The sequence below is a fragment of the Rousettus aegyptiacus genome, unplaced genomic scaffold (assembly GCF_014176215.1).
Source record: "Rousettus aegyptiacus isolate mRouAeg1 unplaced genomic scaffold, mRouAeg1.p scaffold_m13_p_8, whole genome shotgun sequence".
NCBI lineage: Eukaryota > Metazoa > Chordata > Mammalia > Chiroptera > Pteropodidae > Rousettus > Rousettus aegyptiacus.
In genome coordinates, this window is record NW_023416311.1 from 3,420,925 (window position 1) to 3,439,523 (window position 18,599).

General features: G+C 52.6%; 3 protein-coding genes across 24 annotated transcripts in view; 1 reads left to right on the plus strand and 2 right to left on the minus strand.

Annotated features, from left to right (window-relative positions):
- The window catches only part of IQCK (IQ motif containing K), an 87,033-nt gene extending 84,723 nt beyond the window's left edge, over nucleotides 1–2,310 (minus strand). For 16 of the 18 annotated variants that reach the window (XR_004952427.1, XR_004952425.1, XM_016156916.2 and 13 more), the window contains exon 1: nucleotides 1,959–2,310. Coding sequence is in view for 16 of the 18 variants with exons in the window: in XM_016156916.2 (XP_016012402.2) it covers nucleotides 1,959–2,145 (187 nt within the window). In the remaining 2 variants the exon portion in view is untranslated. The remainder of the gene's footprint in view (nucleotides 1–1,958) is intronic. The other 2 variants (XM_036225470.1, XM_016156915.2) reach the window with 2 other exon arrangements.
- Nucleotides 2,224–15,421, plus strand: KNOP1 (lysine rich nucleolar protein 1). 3 transcript variants are annotated; one of them, XM_016156906.2, is made up of 5 exons: nucleotides 2,224–2,292; nucleotides 5,044–5,969; nucleotides 7,524–7,592; nucleotides 10,722–10,799; nucleotides 11,618–15,421. In XM_016156906.2, exons 2-5 carry the CDS (start codon nucleotides 5,046–5,048, stop codon nucleotides 11,927–11,929), a joined length of 1,383 nt encoding a protein of 460 aa, XP_016012392.2. In that variant the 5' UTR covers nucleotides 2,224–2,292; nucleotides 5,044–5,045; the 3' UTR covers nucleotides 11,930–15,421. The 3 variants fall into 3 exon arrangements, with proteins under 3 accessions (XP_016012392.2, XP_016012394.2, XP_036081352.1); XM_016156908.2 differs by lacking the exon at nucleotides 2,224–2,292 and adding an exon at nucleotides 2,569–2,665 and having other exon boundaries at nucleotides 11,618–15,417; XM_036225459.1 differs by lacking the exon at nucleotides 2,224–2,292 and adding an exon at nucleotides 2,923–3,038 and having other exon boundaries at nucleotides 11,618–15,417.
- A 599-nt stretch (nucleotides 15,422–16,020) lies between these two features.
- The window catches only part of VPS35L (VPS35 endosomal protein sorting factor like), a 95,364-nt gene continuing 92,785 nt past the window's right edge, over nucleotides 16,021–18,599 (minus strand). For all 3 annotated transcript variants that reach the window (XM_036225458.1, XM_016156904.2, XM_016156903.2), the window contains 2 exons: nucleotides 16,969–17,115; nucleotides 16,021–16,493 (listed from right to left, as the gene is read on the minus strand). In XM_036225458.1, the coding sequence (XP_036081351.1) occupies nucleotides 16,395–16,493; nucleotides 16,969–17,115 (246 nt within the window). In that variant the 3' untranslated portion in view covers nucleotides 16,021–16,394. The remainder of the gene's footprint in view (nucleotides 16,494–16,968; nucleotides 17,116–18,599) is intronic.

The following is an 18,599-nucleotide window of genomic DNA, read 5'->3' on the forward strand; positions in this document are numbered from 1 at the left end:
TGGGTCTGTTTGCTATGAGAATTTGCATTTTAAATGGAGATATCGTAACGGAATGTAATACTTGACCTCGAAGACGGAATTACCTCAAAGCCTGTTTTTCATGTTTGTGGTGAGAAACTGAATTTACTCACTATGTTTGTTATAGAAAATTGTATTTGTTAGCATGTTTGTTTTGAGAAATTGGGCTTATTCGCCTAGGTTATAATAATCGTTACAGTGCCAGCGTGTGTGTAATTTGCCATCTCTGACCTCGCTAACTTCACGGTGTAACTCTATCACTGAGTGAGTGGCATCGATTCGCTTGCTTTTCAGAGAGCACCAAAACCCTGTCTTTGCTTTCTCCCGACAGACCTGTTTGACTAAAATAAACCTCATGTTTCTAAAACGCAATGCAAAGCATGTCTTTGTCAACAACAACGAACATTTAACGAGCACTTTCTAAACGCTGGGCACCCGGCTGGGCACCTTTGCGTTCATTATCTTATTCAGTCCTCACACCAGCCCTGTGAGGTAGGTACAAGGATTACCCCTCTCCTGTAGATGAGGCTGAGCGGCTTCCCCAAGAAAACACCACTACCAAACTGTATTATGGGGACCTGCTTGGCTTGGAGAATTGAAAGCTCTTGGGGAAAGACAGGCATAATAGCAACTTTTAAATATTTGAGTGGATTCTTTATGATAGCGTGATTAGCACCTCCGGTCACAGGACCTAGGTGGTAAGGACCAAAGGGTACAAGTTATAAGGAGAGAATTCAAGATGAAACAGAATTTTCTGAATATAATGCAATGTAATGCTTTGAGAAAGAATTCGAGCACTGGATGGAAGTTGAAATAGATGGCCTTTGAGGATGCTTATTAGCTGAGTCCACCACTCTCTTCCTCCTCTGCATTTCCCACTCATCACTGTCTCTCTTTCCACCTGGAACAAATACACTAGGGCATTCATTCTTTTTTCATTTTTTTTCCATTCGAGAAACATTTGCCAAGTGGCGCTGTCCAACACAGACGCCACCAGCCACAGGTAGATACCTAAATTTATTAAAATAAAGTTTAAAAAATTCGGTTCCAAAGCTGCACTGCCCGCACTGCGAGTGCTTTGATAAGCACATTTGAAAGTTCTACTGGACAGTTTTTTCGGACAGCTGAGGCAGTGACGGTAGCCATGAGAATGAAGAATCTGAGTTCTCCAACTTGAGGAGTCTACAGCCTAGGGGAGGAAAAAGGACACCCAGAATTACTTATTAAGAGCTAACATGGATAAATCGGGCAGTTTGCTAAGTACTTTCTGCATCTTCCCAACACCATAAAACAGGTGTCATTATTATGCGCACTTCAAAGAGAGGGTAGGTAACAAGTTAAATAACGTGTCCAATCTACGCGGAGTATTTTTTATAGGGCTTTATGACCAAGGGTATATATATATGTGTAGGACCAAAACAGAAGGTGAGGATCTGCTTGGGGATCTTAAGAGAAAGTGAGAAGTAGAGACCATGCTTGCTCAACGTGTGGGTCATAAATGATCAACATCAGAATTAACGGGGTGTTCATTAAAGGTGAAAATACCTTGCACTCCATTAGGAGGTCTGCGTGCAGGTCCTGGAAACCTTCTAATGTATTCACTGAATAAAGGGATGAATGCTAAAGATAGAGGTGAACAAGATAAAACACCTGCCACCAAGAAGCGGGCACGCGGGGGAGGGAAAGAGGTGTCACGACACAGGTGATGCAAGGAAACACTGGTCACATCAGGATGATGGCGGTCTCAAAAGGAAGGTTGGGCACCCCTGACCCACACCCCGCGGTCTTCATTCCGCGTTCCCTCGCCTTCTGCCCGACCACGGATCAGGGCTGGAGGCCGCGCTGCGGAGCCTCCCGCAAGCCTCTCGGAGCCTCAGTTTCCCCGTGCGTGCAATGGGGAGCTCGGCGGGTGCACGCGGACGGCCGCCGGGGCTGCCTACCCTCGCAGATCTGCTCCCACATGCTCTTGCCCGGCGGCTCCGCAACCTGCCCCGGCGAGACGGGCCGCTCGAAGGACACGTGGGACACTGCGGGCAATGTCCTCCTGCTCGTGACGAACGACTCTATAGAGCCCGCCCGCTCCTCACTCTGGCCGGTGCGGCTGCCCACATACTGCGGCGCCGCCATAACCGCGGTTTCCACGGCAACCACGCTCCTCGGCCGGCCGCGACCCGGAAGAAGCCGGAACTCGCAGGGGGCGGGCCAGTGTGTCGAGATCGACTTCCGGGTCGCGGCGGAGCGGCCTCTCACGTGGAGGTGAAGTTTGGCCTGCAGGTGAGCGCGGCGGGCGCGACCTCGGCGGGGCCGGGGCCGCGCGGGGTCCGGAGGTGGGGCCTGGGGACCCGCGCGACGAACAGAGGGAAAAGCGGGCGATCCGCACTCCCCGAGTCCACGGGCCCTCGCTCCCCCCAGTCGCTAGTGCGCGCCTGCCCGGGCTTCAGGCCGCCGCCTCCAGAAAGTTCTCCAGCTTTGGAGCCGGGCCCGGGCCCCCGGGAAATCCCTTCCAATGTGTCTGTGCGGAAACTTGGGCGCCGCGAGCCTTCGGGGTACCAGCCTCGCCTCCTGCGTCCCTTGCTTTCTTCTCGTAATCCAGTGGGAGTGGGGTGTCGGTGCCGACGTGCAGAGCACAGGCTCCGAAGTCCTGCGGGTAGGGTTCGAATCCCTGTGTCGTCACTTCCGTGCTTTGGGAGCCAGGGCAGGTGAATTAAAGTCTGGAGGCCTCAGTCTGCAAGTGTCCCACGTGGGGTATTCACACCAATCCTCACGAGGCTACCGCGGGAATTTAAAAGCTTTTGCAGAAATCGTTCGCAGGCGACACTAAGGTTCATTTCCTCTTCCCTCTTGAAGGAGTGAGTACATTTGAGGGTGCAGGGTTGAAGAGAAGGACCTTCAGTGCTAAAAAGGATGCTTCAGTGTTCTGAACGGCAGAGATGGGGAGAGAAGGGGATAAAGTTGACAGCAACCTCCCCTTGGCTTCTTTGTTCTTACCAGTCTCTTGGCCACGACTCCATCCTCTCCAGGTTTGCAACCTTTTTCCTTCTCTTTTGCAAGCCCTTCTTTCTCTGCTCACCCAGTTAAATGTCAGTATTCCCTAAGGTTCCGTCTCAGGCCCTTTCTGTTCAGTGCTCAATTACCATCCGTATATTCTTAAATATATGTCAGCCCAGCCACCCCTGGGCCTCAGACCCACTGAACATCTCCACCTGGGCATCTGAAGGCATCTGTTCAAACCAGCATGTCCCTTCCAGCCGTCAACTACCCCTCCCCCTTCATTTCCTTTGTCCCAGGAATTAGCACCACCATCCTGCAATTGCCCAAGCTAGAAAACTCTGATTTTCAGAAAGTTTCCTGACCCCTGGTAGACCAGGTCAGGCTACCACCATCATCCCGATGTTACCACTGTGCTTGCTTTTTTTTTTTTTTTTAACCTGTGTCACCTGAGTTATTATACCTCTTTTCCTCCCACGCCTGCGTGCTTCTCGGTGACAGGAGTTTTATTTTTTCACCTGTCCAGCATTCAGACCTTCATTCACTGAGTACGTATTTTTGAGCACCTGCTGTGTACCAGGTACAGAGCTAGGCCGGGAGCACAGATGCACCTCGTTTCGTTGGGCCTAGCTTTATTGCACTTCACAGGTGTATTTTTTTTTTTTTTTTTTTTACAGAAGGCAAGACCCTCCACCAGCAAAAAGTTTACTACTTGCTTTATTACCGTGGTCTGGAACCAAACCTGTGATATTTCTGAGGTCTGCTTGTTCAGCAGAAAGCAAAACACGAGTGAATGAGTTGGTGTTCTCTTGCCTCTCCAGATGCTCCTGGAGTGGGTTATGAATGTACTTGAACTCTGCCTGAGGCCTGGCTCTTTGAAGCTGCCAAGAGCGAGGCAGGTCCAATGTGGACCCCTGGGTCTGAGGCTGAGGAGAGCTGCAGCGTGGAGCGGCTCCTGACCCTTCCTTTCCACTGTCCAACCTCCTGTGAGGGGACATTCGTTTTTGGAGTCCCTGAGTGTCTCTCTGTCATCTGATCCAGGGTGCAGCAGGAACTGGGCTGGTGACAGAGTAGCCCAGCTGGAAGCTGAAATATACTTGGGGGCCCCAGCCCCTTCTCACAGGTGCCCTCTGACATTTTCCACCAAAAAAAAAAAACCCAAAAACAAAACCCCAGGCATTCTAGGTGGTGATGCGTCCTCTCCAATCAGTAAACGTTAGCGGCTTATTTGAAACTTTAAAGCAAGTTTGCGGGATGTCCTCATCCTTCTCTCTCCACCTCTGATTTGGTGTGGCCCCTCTTTGAGGGATGGGGGAGCAGGCCTAGGAAGCCAGCGGCTGTGCAGCAAGAGTGTCGGTCACCATTCGAACCCAGGTGTTTTCGGTCCTCGCTGGGGCTCTTCTCACCACACCTCGCTTCCGCTCTTATTACTAGTCATAGGGGAAAGCAGTTAGGAGAATAAGTCACCTGGGCTGCAGGTGGGGGGAATTAATTTCCAGACACAAGCAGAGGAGCTGTTTGGATGAACCAAGGTAATGGCTTACTTGTGCCACAGGGCTGACCTCAGGCTTTCTGTCCTTTTCATTTAGTAAAAGTCGAGCACCTGGTCTGTCTGGCTTGATTGCATTTGTACCCTCAGTGGCTGGCACAGGGCAACTAGGCTTGGATTTGAGGAAGGGGGTTAGGAGAAGGAGTCAACAGTGTAGCCTTGGATTATCTCACTTTGTCCAACAGGCCTTTGAGAAGGAAGTGGTATTGTCCCCCATTTGCCATATGGAGAAATTAAGGCTCGGGGAGGATAGGTGATTGACTCGAGGCGAGGGAGCAGTTGGGATTCGAACCTGGGGCCGTCTGAATGTTAACTCCGGTCTACTTCTTTGCTCATATTTCGCTCTGCTGCATAGGAGCCATGCCCATTTTCCATTCCCTAACATTTCAGACCTTTCACACAAAGAAACGAGGCTCTCGATGATACCTAGTCGATCTGTGCACAGAGTGGCTTGGCGTGGGGGTAACTCGTATCATTTCTCTTGTCAGGAATGGTCACCAAGACCCACAAAGAAGACCCGGGCCTTGGGGTCCCAGAAAAGAAAAAGAAGAAGAAGGTAGTGGTCAAAGAAGCAGAGACTCGATCCTCGGTTTTAAACAGCGATAATCATTCCACTGAGGTCTGTCCCTCAAGAGCCAGATCCCCTTCGAAGAGTGTGGTCCAGGGGCAGGCACCCAAGATGCCTTTAGTGAAGAAGAAGAAGAAAAAGAAAAAGAAGGGCCACAGCACTGTCTGCGAGGAGCACCTGGAACCCGAGACCACGGTACGGGCCAGGTGGACAGAGGAGTCGCCCAGCCCCAGGGGGCAGGCTCTTGGTTCAACCAAGCTCCTCAGCGGGGAGAAGAAAAAGAAGAGGAAGTCCTCGCGGCCTCTGGCCATGTCGCCTGGATTGACGGGGAAGACCTCCCCAGACCCCACACAGGACGAGGAGGTGACCAGAGTTGGCAAGAAGCCCAAAAAACACAAGAAGGAGAAAAAGGCCCAGGAGGCCACAGCAGTCTTGGCCCAGGACCCTTGGTTCTGCAAGGTGGGGCCTGAGGCTGGCTCAGTGGGGCAGGAGGGCCAGGGACAGGCAGTCCTGAGGCAGAAACGGAAGCAGGGGAGCCCCAGGGAGCACACTGTGAAGATAAAGAAGAAGAAGAAAAAGAAAATTGACCAAGAGGGAGACACCCCCCTGCGCCACCCCGAGCCTTCTGGGTCTGTGGAAGGCCGCCCCAGGAAAGGAAGCGAAAAGAAGCTAGTCAAAGCAGAGGCTTCAGAATACATCCTGCTGGAAGATGGCTCCAAGGCCACTGCGAAGAAGAAGATCAAGTCCGGGAAAAAGGCAGGGCAGCCGGGGGTCGAGGAGCCAGCGCTGAAGAGGAAGAAGAAGAGGAGGAACGAGAGCGAAGTAGCGGGGAACCCTTGGGAGGAGGTGAGTTTTCCCTCAGAAGACGACTCTGCTGTGGGAGAACAAGGGTGGAAGTTGGGGGCGCGTCGGGGTGTGCGCGTGTGCGGGAGGGGGTGCCCGTGCGCACACACAAGGGCCGCTCAACCTCTTAGCTGCCGGAACCTGGGTTAAACTGACTTCAGCCAGAAAAGGGATTATTGTTGCATGCAACAGGAGCAGGTAAGAGCCTTCTAGCACTTTCTGAAGGGTGGGCCTGAAGAGGGGCCTCAGTTACTGCCGACTGAGGGGTGGGTCTCCTCGAGTTGGGTCATCAAGAAGGTGTCGGCGTGGCCTGTGCTCCACGCAGCTAGACGCGGTTGGGCAGGGTGGGGGGCCCAGGACAGATGGACAGATCGTTTGGGTCCTGGCCTTCTGCCAGCTTTGCTCTGGTCCCTTCGACTTGATTTCAGTTGGTTTTTCCTCTGTTTTGAAACCCTCAGGGCCTAGGAGGAGCCCCAGAGGCTTTAGAGCCCAGCCCCCATCAGAATCTAGAATCCCTTCCGCCGTGAGCCCAGCCCCAGGCCGGCAGTCCCCTCTGCTCAACACGTCCCGTGACAGGGACTCGGCCTCCTGCGGCAGCCACTGAGGCAGGAAGTGCGTGCGTGTCTTCAGGGTCTGGAGAGGCGACGCGAGGGGAACTCGACCATTCAGGGGTTGTGTGAAATGGAAAGGGCCAAGGGAGGGCGGCCGGCCAAGGGTCCCTTGGGCTGAGGCCAGAGAGGAGTGTGGCCCGCGTCAGCATGGTGGGCCCAGGGAGGACGCCCGTGGGCGCTGAGACCTGCGAGGGGCCTCGGCCACCTGTGCAGACGGAGCAGCAGCTGCAGCGGCCTCGGGAGGAGCAGAGAGGCTGGGGTGGTGGGAGCTGGGTAAGGCGGGGCCCAGTGACGGCCATGGAGGCCGCGGAAACCTGAATTTGTGCGACGAGAGGGGAGCCCCTGGAGGGTTTTGGCGAGCTGATTGAGTTGTAGGGTTTTTTTGAGCTATCATCGACCTAACATTTTGTTAGGTCATGTGAGCTGCTTTCAGAATGGACCAGGTTTAGGGGTGAGGAAGTGGGACTTAAGAGCCTGTCGTGGTCATCCAGGCGGGAAGGAAGGTGGGGACCAGGACCCGGGGAGCGGGGGTGGGGAGCGTGGAGGAGAGAATCGGGTGGGTTCGGGTCTGCTGGCAGTCTTACCAGCACCCCGCCCTCTCCCCCCTCGGCAGGGCCCTTGGCCTCTCTGCTTAGTGTCACTTTAGGAGGGCAGGTGACGTGCGCCAGGAAGGGTCATGCACCCAGCCTGAGCCAGGAGACCTGGGTCAGTGTCAGCCCTGCCCCTGAGCTGTGGGGGTGACGTCATGATAGTCACGTCACTTCTCTGAGCCTGTTTCTTCATCTGTCAAACTGGTCAGTGCCACGGCGTTGGGGGGAAGAGTGGAAGAGAGGGCGTCAGATGTTCTGTGGGTGACCGAGTGACGGGGGCTGGGGCAGCGCCCGCAGGGCTGCCGAGCCGAGGCCAGCCCGTGCTTGACTCCCCCTCCCCCCGTTCTTTTGTGCAGGAGCCGGACACAGACTTGGAGGTGGTGCTGGAGAAGAAAGGCAACATGGACGAGGCGCACATAGACCAGGTGCCGTCCGCGCCACCCCCCCCCCTCCGCGTGTCGCCACCCCCGCCTACCGGGGCACGGGATCCCGGCCTCACGCCCCCGGCCTCCAGAGGCCACCACAGCGCGTGTGCCACACCTGCAGTGGCAGGGAACGGTGGCCTGTCCCACTTCACGCTGGTGTTGGCTGGGGGGCCATCCGGTCATTGAGAAGCCCAGGCTGAGGCTCTCCTCCCCGCAAACCACTGTGGGGTGAGAAGGGGGGAATGTCCCCGAGACCTGAAGCCAGGGCAGGGAGCGTGCTCAGCCGGGCCCATGTGTTGCCAGCCCCTGGCCTCAGTTCAGGAGCCTTTAGAAAAGCGCTTCTGTTCGGGTTGGCATCTTTCTGTCGGCCAAGTTCACTGGCAAGTGCATCCTTTGTCAGAGCTGGGCTTCCTGGAATTGGGATATTGTCACAGTCCTGGACCCCAAGGCCTGGAGGGACAGTACAGTAACCACACAGGCTTAGCCTTTGACCGTTCCTAACGAGGTGCCCTTGGGCAGTCACTAAGCTCACCGACCCTCGTAGGTGAAGATCAAACGAGCCCATGTTTGCGAGGCGCCCGGCAGGGGCCCGCCGTACCTGTGCTTCGCAAGCGGCAGCCTCCTGACGGCCTCCCCGTGCTTGGTCAGCGGGGAATAGACAGGGGCGGGTCTCAGGGAGCGAACCAGCCCCGTCAGGCCAGCACAGCGCCCGAAGTGTTGCCAGTTGTGAGTGCGGGCTCCCGCAAGGGTCGCAGGTCGCAGCGGGGCCCAGCTGCCGTCTGCGTCGCCCGCAGGTCCGCCCAGAGGTGCTGGCAGCCCTGTCCCTGGAGTGGGCGGGCTGCGTGAGCCGACGTGTTTCCTGTGCGGGATGTGCGGCCCGAAGGGGGCAGGGCCGTGGGGCCGCTGGGCACACGGCGGGCCGGTCTCACCCGGCCAGTGCAGCTTCAGGGCCCGCCGTGCGGGGGTGGGAGGGGCCGACACAGGCAAGCTGGCGCTGTCTGTAGGTTGCCCCAGTCGGGGGACCGACAAAGGAACAGTGGTGGCTGCCCCTGCAGCCCTTCCCCAGCTCCGCACCAGTCCGTCTTCCCCAGTGGGTCCCTTGTACCTCCCGAGCTGCCAGCCCAGCACCGGCGCCCAGGGCCTGTCCCCGAGCGAGTCTGCATCAGCCCTCTAAGGGGGCGTCTGGGTTTTCTGGTTCCTTCCGCTTCACCTGGACGGCCAGAATCCCCACTGATTCTTGCAGTCAGATTTTGTGGGAGCTCCCTTTCCCAGGGTTGGGACTCTGGGCTGGGAGCTCCTGGGTGGGGCTGAGACCCCTCTCTCCTTGGGGGGGAGGGGCAGGGGGGGAGCTCTGCAGCGCCCCCTCCCTGGCAGTGCTCAACTGCCGTGTGCAGGTGCGGGACCAGCCCCTCGCGGCTCTGCCCCTGCCGTCCTCGGCGTGGCTTTTCTTTGTATCCCCAGACTTGACGTGCTGTGATCAGCTAGACTTCACGTGGTGCTTCGTGTCGATTGTTTCATAATATGACTGGCTTTAATGCGGCGCTGAGGAGGCGAACCCCACTTTTACCTAGCCTGCCATCTTGACCCCCCCACACTTCATTTTTCTGTGTTTTGGAGGTTTTTGGTTTGCAGTTACTCTGAGGTTCGTGTACGTTCATTTATATATGTACTAGTCTATTTTAAGCTGATTGGCATTTAAGTTCAAGCACATTCTAAAAGCAGTACATTTTTACTCCTCCCTCTTTGTTTTTGATGTGTTTTAAATCACTTTGTGTATTTCCTCAGTATTGTAGTTAACGTGACCACTTTTGTCTTTTAACCTTCATCTTAGCTTTTAAGTGGCTGATTCACTGTGTATATTATGTATTTGCTTTTAGTAGTGAGATTTTTTCTTTCTTGTTTTCTTATTTCTTGTGATGGATGTTTCTGCATAAAGAAGACCCTTCAACATTTTTTGTAAAGCTGGTCTAGTAGTGGCGAACTCTTGTTTTCACTTGAAAAAGCGGCCTCGGTGTAGACTGCGTGCTGGATGGTTTGGCAGGCCTTCAGTTCTGAATGATAACCTTGCAGGTGTAGCATTGTAGGTTGTAGACTCCTTTTTTTCAGTGCTTAAAGTATTTCCTACTGGTCCCTTCTCACCTGTAAAGTTGTTGCTAGAATTAGCCAATAGGCATTTGGGTTCCCTTTCACGTGACTTCTTGTTTCTTTATTGCTGCCTTCAAAATTGTCTCTTTATCCTTATCTCTTGCCATTTTAGTATTTCTTGTTGTGAGTCTCTTTGGATTCATCTTGTTTGAAACTGTCTTCTGGACCTGGGTATCTGTTTCCTTCCCCTGCTTGAGGAAAACGTTCAGCCATCATTTCTTCAAACATTTTTCTGCTTCTCTTTCACTCTCTTCTTTTGGAATCCCTGTAATGGGAATGTTAGAGTGCTCGATGTCATCCCAGAGATCTCCTATGCTGTTGTCATTTTTTAAAATCCTTTTTCCATTTCGCTGTTTCGATTGAGCGTGATTTTCACTGTCGTCTTCTGTGTCGCTAATCATTCTTCATTAACTGATCTGCTGTCAATTCCCGGTAATGTAGTCATCTCAGTTATTGCATTCTTCATCTCCGATTGGTTCTTTATTTTCTAAGTCCTTGTTGAAGTGCTCTCTGAGTTCTTCAGTTCTACCCTCAGGTTTGTTGAGCATCCTCATGACTGTTTCTTTGAATTCTTTACCAGGCACATTCTCCATTTCATTAGTTTTTCTCTGGGCTTTTTTCTTGTTCCTTCACGTGGGGCATATTTTTCTCTCTCTCCACTTTGCTCGATACTCTGTTTGTTCCAATGCGTTAGAGGAAGGAGCTGCCAGTCCCAGTCGTGAAAAAGCGGCCTCGGTGCGGACTGCGTGCGGGGTGGTCTGGCAGGCCGGCTGCGGTTGGGTGGGCGCGCGCAGCGCCAGGGGTGCCACCCAGCCGCAGTGCGTTCCCGGCGGACGGACGCCTCCTGCAGGCTGCAGCGGAGTCAGGCTGACCTTCCCGCTGTCGCCCTCCAGTCCCTCCGCCCCATCTTTGTCCTGGGTTTTAATTTCAAAGGAAGAGTTCTGTGACTTCGTTTTTCTTTCCCCCTTCCTCCCACGTGCTCAGGTGAGGCGAAAGGCCTTGCAGGAAGAGATCGATCGTGAGTCGGGAAAAACGGAAACGTCTGAAACCAGGAAGTTGACAGTAAGTTTGATGCTAGAGCTTTGCGAGGTGACACTCAGCTCCCTGGACGCTTCCCCCCGTCACCTTGCTGCATGAGGAGCAGAGTGCCCGGCCCGCCAGCTGCCTCCTGCTCGCAGAGTTTGTCCTGAGCTGATTTCCTTCCTCGATCCTGCTTTGTGTGACCTCAGGGCCCAGTAGGTTTCTTACCTCCCTCACAGACGCAAGAAGGAAGGGAGTCTTTGCACCTTCTCGCCCACGGGTGATCTGTGCACAGGTGGCGGGAGCTGGGGGCCCCAAGTTCCTGGTCTGGCTCAGCCTCCAACTTGTTGTGTGACCCGCTCTCTCCGGGCCTCCGCCCCCTCCCTGCTACAAAACGCAGCGCTTCTGGGAAGAGAGTCCCACTTGCCGCAAACCTCAGGCAGAGGGACGAGGGGCCTGCTGCTGAGGTGTTGGTGAGGTGGGGCGCGCCGTGTCCCGGGCGAGGCGTGCCATGCTGCAGCCACGCGTCCGGGGGGAAGGAAGGAGGCGGACAGGCGCAGCTCAGCCTGTCAGAGGCGGGCCCGAGGGCGGGCCAGGCCGGGCCTGGAAGGCCAGCAGCAGCGCTGACGAGGCTGGGGCCGCGGTGACGCCGCGAGCCTCCGTTTCCTCATCAGTGAAGTGGGAGTGGCAGCTTTCCGCAGAAGGCTCTCTTCAGAGTTAAGACTCGCGGGCTCACGAGCCCTGGGCCTGGCGCATGGCGCGCATTCGCCGAGCAGGATCCTCCCTGGCGAGGCCGGGGCTGGGCAAAGCAAAGGGCTTTGGGATCAAGGACCATAACCGCCTCTTTTCTCTTAACGCAGGGAACTCGGTTTGGCCAGTGGGATACTGCCGGTTTTGAAAACGAGCAACAGAAACTGAAATTTCTCAAACTTATGGGTGGCTTTAAAAACCCGTCGCCGTCACTCAGCCGCCCGCGTGGCGCGGCGGGGAGGCCCAGCATGGCGCTCAGCGGGAGGGCGGCCGACGCGCTGCAGCAGAGGCTGCAGCAGGACTACGACCGGGCCGCGGGCTGGAAGCGCCACAGGGGGGCCGGCCTCGGCTTCGCCGCCGCCCCCAGCAAGACCTTCTACATCGACAGGAACGCTTCCAAGTCCGTCAGGTTTGAAGATTAAACTCTACTGTCTTGTCCCCGCTCCCGGCCCCCCGCCGCCACCACCACCAAGAGCCAGAATCGCTTCAATGATTCAGTCCTGCAGAAAGCCATCTGACAGTTGTCTCGAGTTGAACTCCTGCCAAGATTAAGGACGACCTGGGGTGGGGGCAGCTCCTGTTTCAGGAGCCGAGAGAACGTGGGAGTGACTAGAAGCTACTGCTGTTTTCTGTGTCACGCCTTCCATCCCCGTTCGAGGAAATCGTGTATAAACGAGAGTAGCCGACGCTCGTTCTCAGTATGTGCCAGACGCATACGAAAGTGTTTTTAGTGCATCGATGGACTTAATCGTGTTAATTATGAAATAGGTGCTGCTGTTATCCCCATCTCGTAGATGAGGAAAACGAGGTCAGGGATGCATAACACATGCACGGGCTCACCCAGCCCGGAAGTGCCAAGTGCTGTATTCGTACCTCAAGCCCTGAGTCACTAGTCACTGCCCTGAATGCCCCCCTCTTGGGAACTTCACCCAGAATGCTCGCTGGGGATTGAAAGGTCTTCTGATTGAAGGAATAGAAGTCTGTTACCAGCCTAACTCTCAAACAGGGAAGCAGAACTAATGATAAACAGGAAACGGCAAGCTCGTTTTCCGTTCCTGTGTGGAGTGGCCACAGGCACAGCCGCGTCTGAATTGCCTCCAGGCAGGTGTGGCTGGCCTGCGGCTGGGAGACGGGTGTCTAACCCAGGCTTGCCTTCTCCAGCTGCCTTGCTTCCATCCCCGGGGCCGAGCCTGGATTCACTCGCTTTAGGAGTTAAACAGGCATTTGAGAATCTTCCGCGGGAACCACCGGCAGAGTCCCTGGGATGTTTGTTAAACGTTTTTCCATCACGAGGAAGAGAATCCCGGGTGACTTCCGCGGTGGAGGCTGAGTGCCAGGGGGCACAGACGCATGGGGATGACGCAGGAAGTTGCCTCATCAGCCACGGGGACGATGTTTCCGAGCCTGGACTCTACGGCCAGCCTCAGAGCTCCAGGCACGGTGACCCAAGTGACACGTGACGACCTCTTCAGTCACCTAGCATTTCGCTTCCCAGAATACAGGTTCTGACTGGGACGTTGTCACATCGCTTGGCCTGAACGCCTCCCTCACACACCTGTCTGAGGCAGGCCTCAATGGTAGCAGAGTCAATCAATCTCTCTGATGGAAGGATGTCCCAATGTAGAGGACGTCCCAGCAGCTCACCCAGGGGACATTTACCTCTCTGCTCCATCGTCCTACGCATTGGCTTCATCAAGCTGGTGGAAGCATGGCTCTAGCGATTCCAGATAGCTTATCAAGACACTAGAACATTCCAGAGGAAGAACACTCAAAGAAACTTCGAGAATCCTATCAAAAGACCTTCTGTCATAACTCTTGCCCATTCTTGAACCAGCCCCTGATCCGTGGAGGAAGAGTCAGGCCAGTCAGGAAGCGTGAGGCACAGATGCTGGCCAGACGAACGTGGGGTCCACTGCCGCTCCAGGGGGCCAAGGTGAGGGAGGCCTGCCCGGGCCCTGACCAGCAAGTGGTGGCCGGGTCAACAATCTTACAGGCCTGCTGGCAGTGACTCGGCTGGGCCCCTTCCCTCAGTGCGTAACCTCGGCCTTTCCTGGGTTCAGTCTTGAGGTGCATAATGCAAGAGGCCCGCCAGATGCCTAGCAGGTGAGGCTCTGCAGTGGGCACCTGCCCTTTGACCAGGGAGTAAATGATGCTCTGGCCTTGGTCAGCACAGGAATCTGTTCGTGTGGAAGGGACCAGCCGACTGTCCTCTGATCACTCTTACCTGGCTGAGACCTCGTACATTGGTTTGGGCCTGCCTCGGCTTGTCAGGACGCACCAGGTGATTCTGAAGAGTGGTAGATAGATTGTCCACTGTCTTGTCCCCACAGCGATAGCTCTCATGAGGGTGTGGATGGCAGGCCTTTCCTCTCCTCCCCTTTAGCGTACGTGGTCTCTGTAGTGGGACTTGGCTTTGAACTTGCTGTAGTACCACCACTGGCTGGAGAAGGCCACTCGCTCAGGGAAGGCTTATTACAGTCTGTTCCAGAGGCAGAGTCTAGCCAGAGGAGGTCGGGCAGGCAAGACAGCTAGTGTCGCCAGAAGGGGCTGAAGCTCACCTTTGCAGACGGCCATCGCTCACGGGAACAGCTCCTGTCCTGCAGTCTGGGGACGGCTGACGTCCGAGCCTCGGGTGTTAGCTGGGCTCCTGTCCTTTGCACGTTAGGCTACATTGGCTCGAGCCACACTCGCCCCCTTTCTCATGCCCAGGGCCCTCCTTTACCCATCTGCAAGGGGTTTTGGTGTGATTTCCATGTTCTTCACACCCTGACCATAACATACAGCCTGTGTCCACTAGAACAAGGCGGTTTGGGGGTTTTACTCAGGATCTGGGGGAGAGGGACAGGAGGTCTGGCATCTAATGCGGCCAGCATCTTAGTTGAGTATTTAATATCTTTGCTCTTGAACTTGTTGGCTGTTTCTCCCTCAGGGATTGCTCACTGATCCTCCTCCTGTGGCAGGGTCCTTCTCCCTCAAAATTGCCCTTATCTAGCTGTCCCCAGACCTCATGATTCTTAACCACTTTATTTCTTATGGTGATTCCTGTTGTTTCTCCCTTAGTTCAACAGGCCTTTTCCCAATCCTGACCTTGTGAATATATTAGGATACAAAACAAAAGGATGGAATTAAGGTTGCTAATCAGCTGCCCTTAAAATAAGACCCTAGGTTATGTGGGTGGGCCCAGTCTAATCACCGGGGTCCTTCAATGGAGAAGAGGGAGAGGAGTGGAGGAGATTCTGAGAAAGACTCCCAGCTGCTGCTACTTTTGAAGACGGGAAGGACCGCAAGCCAGGAATGTGGGCAGCCACTGGAACCTGGAAAAGGCAAGGCAAAGACTCGCCCCTGGTGCCTCCAGCCCCGCGACACCTTCATTTTGAAGGTAAGCCCACTGCCCCCAGGTGGACTTTCGGCCAGTAGAACTGTCCGGTGATAAAAATTGTGTCGTGGTAACTTGTTAAAGCAGTCATAGAAGATACAGGTCTCTCCTGAAGTTCTCATTTTTACTTTATTTACTAAAATTCTTGGATTTTTTATTCTGTCATCCTCTTAGGAAGAGTAGATGTCATCTTGGGTAGGCTGTGGTTTTCAGAGACTGGCTAATTGATTTAGTAATGGGTTGAGGAAAACCACACACAAGCATAGAAAATCTAAGCCTCTGCCTGGCCAGGCAGCACGTTGCAGAAGCTCCTGACCTGACGTGACAGTTCAAGTTCAGGGGACTACAAGAGCATTAAGAATTCAATGTCTCAGGCTTAAGAACTAATGCTAGCTGATGTGTACGGCCTCAAAGTGGAAGAAATGACTTTTTAATTGGTGAATTTGCCCATTTTTTTATTTCAATAGTATATAGTAAAAGTGATATTGGAAGTAATTTGTGAAATAAAGGCCACTTGGGACTGTCTGAGCAGTATCGGCATGGGCTCCGCGTTTCTGCATTTGTTCGGGGGGTGGGAGGCAGCCTTCTATACCTGCTGCTCCATGATGAGGGCTGTTTTCTCAACAGGGTTCCGTGGGTGGGCGGGGGTCACTATTTGGTTGGCCAGAAAAGTTACATGGCACATTCTTGGTTCTAAACTAGTCAGTTAAAACATTCGTGTATATAAATTTAAAAATCAGCCACTTTTACTAACTGAGTGAACTGTGATTGTGTTTCGCAGGGTAGAGATGAAATATAATTATGTCTCGTGTATACCTTTCAAAAGTACAGTATTTTGGGGGCACTGTGAACGTATAAGTTGGATGCGTTTTCCTGAACAGAGGTTCTAGGCTGGGAATCGCTGCCGATCGGTATTACTGTTCTTACTGATTCAAAACAGAATGTCAGGGGACGCTCATCGGTGGTGACGCAAGAGTCAGATTCCGCACTCCATCAAACTGGTGGTAAAAAAGCGGACAGAGTCGCATGCTGTTTAGAATTACAGATGCAAAGCAGAGCAGGCAATGAGCTTAGACACGTTCTTCCTTGAGGAGGAAGAGTCAGAAGTAATTAAATGAACAGCCGTGGACAGACATATTCCTTCAGGTGGTTTATTCTGGTACAGTATAATCAGTCCAATCAGAGCTGCTTTGTAATAGAAAAAGGAATGAATTCAGCCATCTGCTCCGAGGTGGTTTAGGTAACATTTAATTAGACTTGAGACGGTCAGGTTAGAGATAGAGAAACAGTGGCTTTTTAAAAATGGACTGCTTTTCAAGGTTCTTTTTCTAATTAAAAGACACCTACCAGAAAGATGTTACTTGCATTCTGCTGCTTGGTGAACAAGGCTGGATTTTTACACTCTGACAGTTCCTACTTCTTGTCAGAATACTCTGGGTAGAGGCCGAAGCTTAAACCAGTCGACTATGTATAAAAATAAAAGGTAGGCCTTTTAGGTCTGGGCCCCAAGGTCAGGTCCTTGTTTGCAGAGGGAGCCTGAGGGCCAGCTCTGTCAGATGACCCATATCTGTTTGTTTGCTTTGCTTCTTGATGTATTCCAGAGTTTTCACCTAGGAAGAAAAAGAATGACCCAGCTCCTTTCTGGTTCATAATTATCCTTGGAACCCAAATTAGCCATACTGTGATCTGCTGGGTTTTTTTTGTTTGTTTTTTTTGTTTTTTTTTTTTCAGCACAGCACACGTAAAGTGTTTTGAAGGACAGGAACAGGAAGAAACAAAGTTTTTAAAACTCTTTAAATTATAAATTGCCTTAAAATCAAATTTGGATGTGAGCAGGAAGGACTAACCTTTTAATATGTGTGGTTTTTATGCAGAGGAAATAAACCTTTGATACTAAACTTTGTAGCACAAGGAAGTGAGCTGCAGAAGTCGTGGGCCTGGCCCCTTTCTAGAAGGGAGGATTAAGGCTCTTTGGTGTCCTGGCCGTGAAGCGGCATTGATGGCAGCTGTGCTCTGGCCAGTGGCCTGTGCCGCTCACACGACCCCGTGTTCCAGGGGTTTGTCCAGGGCTGCGGAGTGACTCACCATGGTCCTTGTGTCCGCACAGCCATGCCTCTGCGCCAGGTGCCACAGGTTGACAGACAGCTGATTGAGTCTGTTGTTGCGCAGGTCCCCGTGGGCCAAGATGCTGTTAAAGAAGGACAGGCCCAGCAAGCTCTGGCGCTTCAGGGCCTGAAACAGAAAAGAGAGGTCACGGTCAGGCTCGGGCCGGCCCCATGTTGATGCTCGTGCAGGTGCAGGTGCCAGCTGGGTTAGGGATCTCCTGGAGGGCAAGGTGCTCACGCTCCCAAGTCCCAGCTTCTTCACCTGTAGGAGAGAGAGGTGAGCCCCCTCAGAGTGCACGCGGGGATCGCACGAGATGATGCACGTCGAGCCCCAGGTTTTAAAAGCAAAAAAGTAAAACTTACTCTTCGCAGATAACATACTATATAGAGAGAATCCTAAAAATTCCACCAAAACACTATTAGAACTCAAAGGAATTCAGTAAACTGGCAGAATATAAAAGTAATACTCAGAATATAAAAGTAATACTCAGAAATGAGTTGCACTTTATACACCAATAACAAATTATTAGAAAAATTATGAAAACGATCCCATTTTAAATTGCATCAAAAAGAATACCTAGGAATAAATTTACCCAAGGATGTAAAAGACATGTAGTCAGAAAACTAGAAGACACTAAAGAAATTGAAGATACAATTAAATGGAAGTGTATACTATGTTCATCGCTAGGAAAAATTAGCATTCTTTTGGGTAGTATGGACATTTCAACAATCTACAGATTCAACTCGGTCCTTATCAAAATCCCAATGGCATTTTCCACAGAACTAGAACAAATAATCCTAAAATTTATTGAACCACAAAAGACTCCCAATAGCCGCAGCAATCCCGAGAAGAACAAAGTTGGAGGTATCACGCTATCAGATATCACACTATACTACAAGGCTATGGTCATCAAGACAGCATGGTACTGGCGCAAAAAGACACACAGATCAATGGAACGGAATAGAGTCCAGAGATAAACTCACACCTACATGATCAGTCTATGGCAAAGGAGGCAGCAATGTACAGTGGAATAAAGAGTCTCCTCCATAAATGGTGTTGAGAAAACTGGACAGATACACGCCAAAAAGAAACCAGACCGCTTTCTGACACCTGAGATAACCGAAAGACCCGAAACATAAAGCTCCAGAAGAAAACAGGCAGTAAATGCTCTGACGTCAGTCTTAGCCAATATTTTTTTGGATGTTTCCTCGGGCAAGGGAGACAGAAGCGTAAACAAACGGGACTACATCAAAACCAAAACTTTAAGATTTCCATCAACAAAGCAAAGACGACCAACTGAACGGGAGAAGGTGTTTGCCAAATCTCTAAGAAACGAATATAACAGTACCAAAAACACAAACAATGTGATTAAGTAATGTGCAGAGGACCTAAATATACACTTCCCCAAAGAGGACAGATGGTTAGCTGGTAGACATGAATAATGCTCAACGTCACTAATCAGAGAAATGCAAATTAACAGCACAATATCACACCTGTCAGAATAGCTATCATTAATAAATCAACAAACAAGTGTTGACGATGGTTTGAAGAAAAGGGAGCCCTCTTACACTACTGGTAGGATCGAAAATTGTGTAGCCACTACGGAAAAC

Excerpts from the sequence above, each read along its gene's own strand:
- KNOP1 (XM_016156906.2), top strand. The coding sequence starts at position 5,046 with ATGGTCACCAAGACCCACAAAGAAGACCCGGGCCTTGGGGTCCCAGAA. Across the intron at positions 7,593-10,721 it reads ACGAGGCGCACATAGACCAG|GTGAGGCGAAAGGCCTTGCA; the intron begins GTGCCGTCCGCG and ends CCACGTGCTCAG. Across the intron at positions 10,800-11,617 it reads CTGAAACCAGGAAGTTGACA|GGAACTCGGTTTGGCCAGTG; the intron begins GTAAGTTTGATG and ends CTCTTAACGCAG.